Source organism: Egretta garzetta, unplaced genomic scaffold (assembly GCF_000687185.1).
Source record: "Egretta garzetta isolate BGI_Z169 unplaced genomic scaffold, ASM68718v1 scaffold118, whole genome shotgun sequence".
Lineage (NCBI taxonomy): Eukaryota > Metazoa > Chordata > Aves > Pelecaniformes > Ardeidae > Egretta > Egretta garzetta.
The window spans coordinates 826,611-836,441 of NW_009260484.1; the positions used below are offsets into that span (position 1 = coordinate 826,611).

At 40.9% G+C, this 9,831-nt stretch overlaps 1 protein-coding gene across 1 annotated transcript in view; it reads left to right on the forward strand.

Annotated features, from left to right (window-relative positions):
* Positions 1-9,831, forward strand: part of B3GALNT2 (beta-1,3-N-acetylgalactosaminyltransferase 2) — a 25,762-nt gene that overhangs the window by 5,332 nt on the left and 10,599 nt on the right. Inside the window, exons 3-6 of the mRNA XM_035899685.1 lie at positions 2,767-2,914; positions 4,237-4,337; positions 5,374-5,567; positions 7,746-7,841. Of these exons, the coding sequence (XP_035755578.1) occupies positions 2,767-2,914; positions 4,237-4,337; positions 5,374-5,567; positions 7,746-7,841 (539 nt within the window). The remainder of the gene's footprint in view (positions 1-2,766; positions 2,915-4,236; positions 4,338-5,373; positions 5,568-7,745; positions 7,842-9,831) is intronic.

A 9,831-nucleotide genomic window follows, 5' to 3' on the forward strand; every position in this document is an offset into this window, starting at 1 on the left:
CCTCACCTAGAGTACTGCGTCCAGCTCTGGAGCCCTCAGCACAAGAAGGACATGGACCTTTTGGAGTGGGTCCAGAGGAGGCCACAAAAATGATCGGAGGGCTGGAGCACCTCTCTTATGAGGACAGGCTGAGGGAGTTGGGCTTGTTCAGCCTGGAGAAGAGAAGGCTGCGGGGAGACCTGATTACAGCCTTTCAGTACCTAAAGGGGGCCTGTAGGAAAGATGGGGAAAGTCTTTTTAGTAGGGCCAGCTGTGACAGGACAAGGGGTAATGGTTTTAAACTAAAAGAGGGTAGGTTTAGACTAGATATAAGGAAGAAATTCTTTACAATGAGGGTGGTGAAACACTGGAACATGTTGCCCAGAGAGGTGGTGGAGGCCCCATCCCTGGAAACATTCAAGGCCAGGTTGGACGGGGCTCTGAGCAACCTGATCTAGTTAGTGGTGCCCCTGCTCATTGCAGGGGGGTTGGACTAGATGGCCTCTAGGGGTCCCATCCAACCCAAAACATGCTATGATTCTGTGATATCGCAAGGCTTGTGGTTAAGACTGTTTAAAGAATAATCAAAGGGTGGAAGAAGAGCCAGGAAAGAAAAGGGATGTGTGAAAAAGCCAACTGTGTAATCTCATAATTCTATAATGTTGTGGTTTTATAAACATGTGGCTTTCTCATGTACCTCTGCTGCTGTGGAGACCTGGCAGATCTTGGCTGTGTAATGACCTCTGAAGACATACAGGTGCTCTGGGTAGTCGGTATTTACCAGCATAAAGGAAAACTAAAATTGTATTCAGACTGAGCAATGTGTTTGGTTTGCCAGTTTCTTCAGATGTTATATAGGGCAGTAGGTTTGTATTTAGCTCTGTCAGCAAACACATCATATTCCTGAACCTTGCTGCCAGTTTAATGTAAGGTTGTTATTAGAGTTGTAACAGTTGACTTGAGTGAAAAACTGAGGAATGGAAGGAGTGGCTTGTTGCTTGAGCTTTTAAGTTGTTCTGAGCATAAGTCGATGTAAACGTTCTTAATAGGTTAATGTTCAGCTTAAGTTATTGATAAGCTTGTAGCTGTTGTCAGTACAGATTCATTTAAACTTAACTTTTTTCTTGAAAATCAGTGTTTGCATGCTTAGAACTAAAATATTTAGTGGGAGATGGACTGAGAAAGGTTTGTCTGTGGAAACATTACCCTGTACTTTCCCTGCTCTTGTACTGTTCAGAGAATCAACTGCAGAGCACTGTTTTATTTGCCTTTGGGACTAGGGAGTCCGGTGCAAGCTGTTGTCAATAGTCTCTAAAGCAAAAAAAAAAAAAGTTCTGAAATCTCTTGATGTTGATTCAGCGCAGAGCAAGGCCAAGGCCTCTCCACTGTGTACTGCGCACTGATGATGGAATACAAGGCTAGATGGATGTCTGGTGTGATTTGGCACAGCAGTGCTCATGGCAGGTGCTGTGAGGTCCTAGGGTAATGAGCAGCTGTAACAAGACCTATCTATCTTCTCATTTTCCAAGTGGAGAAAGGGGATGCTGGTACAGAAGTTAGAACCTGGATTATAACTCAACTCTTTCTAGTGGGAGTACACAATACAGAATTGGAGATATTTTTGGTCTCTATAAAATTAGATTCTAAAAAATCTTGTCTATGCTATATGCAGTAGTTTAGAGGGATCCACATTTACATTTTTTTCTTTATTTGCAGCCTAATGAAAAAAAATAGGGAGATGAGAGGAAAGCAATCCTTTGCTTTTATATATAAAAAAAGGAAAGCTAAATATAAATCTCTCTTAACTCTAGAATGTCTGATAAATTAAACTAAGCAAATTCACTTTAGCTACTTGCCTGACTGCAGGCTCAAACTCAGAGCTTCTCAGGTCTCTCTCTGGTCATAATCTTGCTTGAAATCAAGTCCAGCTTTCATCATCTCTAAATTAAAACAGCACCAGCTAAATCATGGATCACAAGTATTGGTGGTGACATCCAGCTATGAGTAAAGCCAGAGCATTCCCCTGTGTAGGGATGTAATACCCTGTGTGAAGGCAGAGTTCAACTTCAAAAGGTTAGAAACAGTAGGCCTTGACATGCTAGATTGAAGTGGTGAGGCAGAAGGGTAGTCCAGCAGTTTTAGAAAGAAGGGGGGAAATGGGCATATTTCTGAATCTGACAGGCCTTGTTTATTTTTTTGTTTGTTTTTTCTAGGTAGAGTAATGGTGAATTCCAATAGTGAAGGCCTGGTACCAGTGATGACAAGCCCCCATGCTTTAGGGTAAATCATGCTGGAGGAGGTATCAATGAGCAAGCAGAAGGCCCAGACTTTCTCAAGAGCTTTGCAGAGGGAACAGTAGGACCTTGTGTCTTACCCACAAGGTTTCTGATGGCTGATAGGAAAAAGAAGCCCAGCAAGAGCATGTTCTTAGGGGCAGTTTGCTCATAAGACAGGCAGGCAAATATTTAAAGAATGGAAGATGCTGTCAAAACAAAACCAAGGGTTATGTTCTTGCCTGCTTTGTGAGTCACAGTTTCTTAGTTTTGTTTTCCTGCAGTGACTTGCTTAGTTCTTTGCAGTAAAGTTTTCCTAGATTGCAAGTGAAGGTTTTGACATGTTGAAAATGTTTCCTTGATTCTGAATGGAGAATGCAACAGTAATTTGACTTCTTGGTTTTAGTGTTTCAGGTTCCAAGTACTCTTGTTTTTGCGATGTATCTTAATGCTTGCAACTCAGGCTTATGGTAATACGTGTATATAATAAATCTCTGTCACTTTATATTTCTAGGTCCACTGGCCTTCTTTCCTCAGTGGAAGCTGAAACATTATGATGTTATTGTAGGTGTTTTGTCAGCTCGACACAATCATGAACTGCGCAGTGTTATAAGGAACACTTGGTTCAAGCACCTGAAAAAACATCCTGCACTGAGCCAACGGTAATATCTAGCGTTTTGTAATTTGGGGCTTTGTAAGGGAGGGCGGGGAAAGACTATAGTGCTTAAATATCTTGATGTAATAATTTTTTTTTTAAAGTATTTATTTTTTTTTGCTTTATCTGTGAGCATCTTTATTCTGGTATTTTTTTTAATATGCTTAGTAATATATAAGAATACTACTTGTTCTAGGCTGGAACTATTTTTTATACAAGGAATAAAATGTAATTGCTTGACTGTTCACTGCTGTTTGGTTTTGCAATTAGTTGCCACTGTTCATTAGTAATGTATAAGACTTTCCCTTTTTTTGTGTTGCAATGTACACTTTGTACAGTATGCAACTTGAAGGGCTTAGTAACCAGGATACTTGAAAGCAGGCAGGATCATGTTTGGTGAGAGAACCACAAAGAACTCTTACAACAGCCTCAACTATAAAGCTCAGGTTTATTTCCTACTGCCCCAGGTGCACCAAACTGCTCCAGTATGAGTGACCAGCAGAACCCTTCCTGGTTGCTTGCATAGACCTGACAGTCTGCAGACAGCTCTATTCTTGCTGAGAAAATTCTGCTGCAGTTCATTCCTGGAAACATTATCATCTTGATAGGCCTCACATCTTGGTACCCACCTTGCACTAAAAGCCCTTTACTGTTCACAAATTTGCATCAGCGTGCGGTTTGGAGTAAAGCATAGTTACTTCAGTCATCTAAAAATGTGACTTTTCATAGCTTGTTTGGAGTTCCAGGAGGATATTTAGCTGCTAGGTGAAAGACTGGGCTAAGGTGGATCCTCTTGCTCTTCGTACTGCTTGTTGTCTCCTGACTGTGGCACAACCATGACTGGGGCTAGAAAGAGCAACCTGTTGTTTTGCTACAACCTGAAGTTGAGACATTTCATTGTAACTGATTGTCTGGAGTCCTTGTTCCTCCTCTGATGCTATGTGTTGTCTTCTAACTATCTTTTTCATTGTCTTTTCAAACAATCTTGAATTAATAACAAAGCCAGGCAGGGAGGGGCAGGGCTTCAGGATCCTTTAGTGTTGCCTTAGGTCTTTTTTCTGTTTAGTGTGCTGGCTGTCTTGAATCCCGTTCCTAGTTGCCAGTCTTCCTGTGCCCTCATTATGAAGTGTAAAAGGCTAATGTGGGTTTGGAATTGAGCCCTTACGAGGGGATTAATGTGATTGCTCTACATAGAGACCCTCACTGCTGATTTTTAAGGTGTTTAAAATCTTAATCCTGTGAAAGATAGGCCATTGTGATGAAATACGTTTATTGAAAGTGGAGGGATGAAGGAAGAGAACTGGTGTTAATAAAACCAAATTATTTTAGTGTCCTTGTGAAGTTTATAATAGGTGCGCATGGTTGTGCTGTGCCAGTGGAGGACAGAGAAGATCCCTACTCCTGCAAACTTCTGAACATCAGTAACCCAGGTACAGAAATTAACTTTTAAAAATTCTCTTATCTGAACTAGAACTAATCAACTTTCATTATGAAAGTAGTTTGGGGTGCTTAACTGAGACAGCCAGTCTTGAAAATAAATGCCACCTAGAACTTGCTGTCTTAACAGTTCCATAACGTTCCTTTAAGTACCATGTGCAGGCAAGAAAGTGAGATATCTTTGGGAGTTTGAAGGGGAGGCTGTTGACTTCTAATGGATTTGCATTTTACTTGCATTGGGGGACAGTCTTTCCCATATAACGTATGTTTTTACTCAACCCACATGTAAATGAAGTTGGACAGAGCTGGAATGACCAGGTCCAGCAGTCATGTGTGAAGACAGCAGCAAGGCACCATGGTCTTGAGTGTCAGGTAGACTTCTCTGGTGATGAAGTGAATTCTAAGCAAGTCCGGCTGATGGGTTTTTCAGATTCCACCCTAGAGAGGGAACAATTAAGAAACGTACCATGGAGAAAAAATGAAACACTGCCGTACAAAAATTCCTAACTAAAATTGTAAATTCTTCCTGTCACCTTTTTTTTTCTATTTAATTTTTGTTCTTTAATTGCAAGTTAACTAAGGACTGCTTGGCACTTAAACTATGATTCACCATAAAATGAAACTTCTGTTACTTTCTCTTTGAATGGCAACATGCACTGCTTAACCAATCTCCCACAAATAAATGGTACCTCAGGGCTTAGGAAGGAGATAATGCCAAAAAGCAGTCAGCTGAATTAAGTGGAGGTGTATGCCATTTTGATACATGAATAATTATTTTAATTAATATATAGATATTCATGCAATCACATAGCATTTTTGTCTTCACTCTGTGGATTTATTGTGTTTCTAATCTTTTCTCAGTCTGTAGCCAGTTGTATTTTCTCCTCCAGCATTTGGTTATCCTTGTGCACTTGCAACCCATGCTAATTGACCGGAATGCTTTGCGTGTACCCAGTGTGCTTTGTGTGTATCCAGTTCCAGAACTGTGAAGTCTCCTCACATTACCTCTGTCCTTTCTTCTTCATACAGTTTTGAATCAGGAAATTGAAGCATTCAGTCTCCCTGAGGACATACCTTCTGTGTTATCTGAAGACAGAATCGTCAGTGTGAACTTCCGTGTACTTTACCCAATTGTCATTACCAGCCTTGGGGTATTTTATGAGGCTGATGGGGTGGGATTCCAGAGGAACATCACTGTAAAACTGTACCAGGCCGAACATGAGGTAGAGTATTGTAGTTATCTTTTGAAAGTGGACAAAAGCATGTTGTCTCTTTATTGTGGATTATGTTCTTACAGAAAGCGACACCTTGTGTTGATGATTTAGAAGTACTTAACTGATGAGCATATGAATTATATTTTTTCTTCTGTTGCATTGTAAATTCTTATTTCATAGGTATACACACATGCAAAAGATGAAAAGATCAAATTCACAGAGTGCTATGAGTTAATTTAAATGTCCTTTTGAAAGAGCACTTATATCTAATTCTAAGACACAATTTTGATTGCATTTGAGGTTCTAAAGTAGCAATAGGTATTAAGGAATAAAAAATAAACTGTTGAATATATTTAAAACACATGTGCAGAAAGACACATTGGTGCCTTCAAGCAGAGGGATGCAGGACAGGTCTAATTTTTTCTTGTTTGTCAAGACATTCTGAGACTTCTAGAAACTGGTATTATTTACAGGTAATAATCAAATTTCAGTGATAATTCCCCCCACTCCCAAGCTGTTATGGGTTTGATAGAATAGCTTAGTACTAACCTGGAAGAAAAGAAATCATTGAGCACGACTGTTGCATTTGGTATATTGCATTTATCTCTAATAGTAACTTGATAGGCCAGTTTCAAGATTTCTGGATATGCTACAGTAGAAAGAATTTTAAATTAGAGCGAATAATTAAAAGTTAGTACAGAAAATACACTTAAGTATGGCTTTTATGATTAACTTCCCAAGAGTTGGGTTTATAATAGTGCAAAAAAAAAAAGTATACTGTAATCAGGTTTGTTTGCTAAATGGTAGAATTCTAAACTTTGAGCGCCTAATAACTTGATCATAGAATCATAGAATGTTTTGGGTTGGATGGGACCCCTAGAGGTCATCTAGTCCAACCCCCCTGCAATGAGCAGGGGCACCACTAACTAGATCAGGTTGCTCAGAGCCCCATCCAACCTGTCCTTGAATGTTTCCAGGGATGGGGCCTCCACCACCTCTCTGGGCAACATGTTCCAGTGTTTCACCACCCTCATTGTAAAGAATTTCTTCCTTATATCTAGTCTAAACCTACCCTCTTTTAGTTTAAAACCATTACCCCTTGTCCTGTCACAGCTGGCCCTACTAAAAAGATTTTCCCCATCTTTCCTACAGGCCCCCTTTAGGTACTGAAAGGCTGTAATCAGGTCTCCCCGCAGCCTTCTCTTCTCCAGGCTGAACGAGCCCAACTCAGCCTGTCCTCATAGGAGAGGTGCTCCAGCCCTCGGATCATTTTTGTAGCCCTCCTCTGGACCTGCTCCAACACTTCCATGTCCTTCTTGTGCTGAGGGCTCCAGAGCTGGACGCAGTACTCTAGGTGAGGTCTCACCAGAGCAGAGTAGAGGGGCAGAATCACCTCCCTCGCCCTGCTGGCCACGCTTCTTTTGATGCAGCCCAGAGTACAGTTGGCCTTCTGGGCTGCCAGCGCACATTGCTGGCTCATGTCCAGCTTTTCATCCACCAGCACCCCCAAGTCCCTCTCGGCAGGGCTGCTCTCGATCCTTTCTTCCCCCAGCCTGTATTGATACTGGGGGTTACCCGGACCCAGGTGCATGACCTTGCACTTGGCCTTGTTGAACCTCATGAGGTTCACACAGGCCCACCTCTCCAGCCTGTCCAGGTCGATCTGGTTGATCTGCATTAGCTTTTTACTTCCAATGAAGGAGAAAGATTAGTATCATAGGAGTGCTTGGAGACTGTTTTCTGAAGATTGGGAATCTGGCAATGTGGCATCTTTATGTCATTTGTCGTTATCGAAGAGCTGTTTGGTGACCTATGTAATGCAGCAGTAATTAAGTTTTAGGGGTCAGCATCCTCTGTTGCAATTAATAGCAGTCAGCTATTTAAACAGAAGATAGAAAATCCGTAGACTGGGAGATGAGTCTGAGTCTTCCAGTTGATGTGCTTTGTTGGTTGGATTCCAGCGGAACTTGCACTCCTGTTCCATTGTTGCTTGCTTCCACCGTATCAGTACAACACTTGAATTCTGTGGAGTCTGTGAGACTGTTGTGAGAATAAAACTTCTACTGAGTTTGATACAATCAATAAGCCTCTTTGCATTATAACTAACTGAGGTGATCAAGATTTGCGTAATCTGTCGGCACTTTTAATGTGTGTTTTGCTTCTTTTTTTCTTTTCTGTTGTTCATAGGAAGCTCTCTTCAGTGCTCGCTTTAGTCCACCAAGCTGTGGAGTGCAGGTGAACAGATTGTGGTACAAGCCAGTAGAGCAGTTCATTTTGCCAGAGGTATGTGCAGTATTGGAACTTCCTCCAGTTCTCTTAAGTCAGTCAGAGAGACTGACTGATAAAACTGGCCTTTGCTTGAGGGAGAAAAGGGTGAGTGAAAAATTCTAGTTGAGGGGGATATGCTGAAATCCAGGATTTCTTTTTCACCATCTCATTATCACCAGTAGCTATAAAGCAAAAGCCTGAAAAATATGAATTTATTAAAAAATTACATTGGCAAATAGTAGCAATTTCAGAAACCTTTTCAGTTTCTTAGTGAAAATTGTACCTGTTTTGTTTCTGTGGGAGAGTTTACCAGAGAATGGGATGCTTGTTTCTCCCTCCTGCTTTTTCAGACATTAGTACACAAGATAGGGAGGGGAGGATGGCACAGGTTTCGAGGGAAAAGAGGTTTCTGTTTCTGATGTCGTGGACATAACAGCAAGATATTGTGTGTTACATTTGCAATGACAGTATTAGTTGAGTAGTTGTAATCAAGAAGTGCTTACTTGAGGGCTGCTGAAATTTTGGTTATTCCTTTTCTGGCAGCACCAATGTTTGTTCATTGAACTGTGCAAGGAAACAACAATTAAAACCTCAAGAAGATCTGTAGTAATTTCTATCTGCAATATACTAGAGTATGTGGTGCACAGAAGGCTGACATTTGGGTTTTTAAAATCCATCGCCATCCTTTTTGTGTTTGTTTTTTAAGTGAGTGCCCCTTAGAAATTTGGGAGAAGGCTGCTTTTTGGGCAGCAATGAAAGTGTTAGCATTCTTGCTTGTCCTGAAATACCATTAGCGAAGGTAACGAGTAAGGGTTTAAAGTGGGGTTTTTTTATCTTCTTTGGGATTGGGAGTGCAGTCCCAGAGTAGGGTTTTGGTGTAGGGATGTAGAAGCTACTTGTGGCTGCTTAAGAAGGAAGGTGATTAGACACAGAATATAGGTAGGAAAAAACCTGATATTGGTACAGTGAAGGTTTAGTGAACACAAGTTGACTCAAAATGAGAATTCTAGTTCAGCAGACCCTCCCAAGTACAAGGAATTGTTCCCGGTGGACCAGTCATCTCCACTGGATATATCAGCTGCCATCTTAGGCTGTTGCCCTTAATTTAAATATTCTCCATATGACTGGACCCTTGCTGCTATTTCTGTAAGTTGTCTTTGGGTCTGGGTTGTTTTGTTATGGAAGAAATTAAGTGTTTTACAAAAGAGTGGAGCAAGGGAAGACTGAAGGGGGGGGAGGAGAGGACACCTGGGGCCAGTTTAATCCTGATTTATTCCCCTGGCTCTGTTAGAATGAGTGCATTTGGAAAGCTGCTCCTTTTAAGGGGAGTTTGCAGCTGATTAACTGGTTTATCATCTTAAAGCAGTTTTTACTGAATACTATGCAAGTTTGTTATGCTGGCAGGCAACCTTTTGGGTGAGCAGACCTCTTGCAGTATTTTCTGTGTATGTTTTGACAATCTAATTTGATATCAAAATGATTCAGGGTTTTTTTTTACTTTCTAAAAAGAGTATTGGTTACCCAGTAATTTGGTAGCATAACATGTAAGCCTTTTCCCTGTAAGATTTTGATCTGAGATACTAAAATTCTAGGCAGTTGTAATTTTGCTATAAGTGATTGCATTTTCCCTGAAAGGCAGATGGGAAGTATTTCATTTATAAAGGGAATATTAGTATTCATATATTTCTTTGTGTGGGCTTCCTTAATCTGATACGTGTCACGCGCTGAATGCTTACAGGATAACATGATGTTTCTAATGTAGATTAATAGGGCTTATGCACAGCATGTAGTCTCCTGTGATACTTAGGATGCTGAACCATACAAGATGATTCAGAGGAGACAGAACGCCCACATGTTCCTATCTTCTTATTTGAGAGCAGTAAATTTAGTGAGCTGTTTAATTGTCACAAGATGGTTTCTGAGACAGTATCTATTCTCTGCCTTTCCACCTTCAAGAAGTAATGGATTGCTGAAGAGCTTCATTCATCTTTCAGCTGAAGTGCTG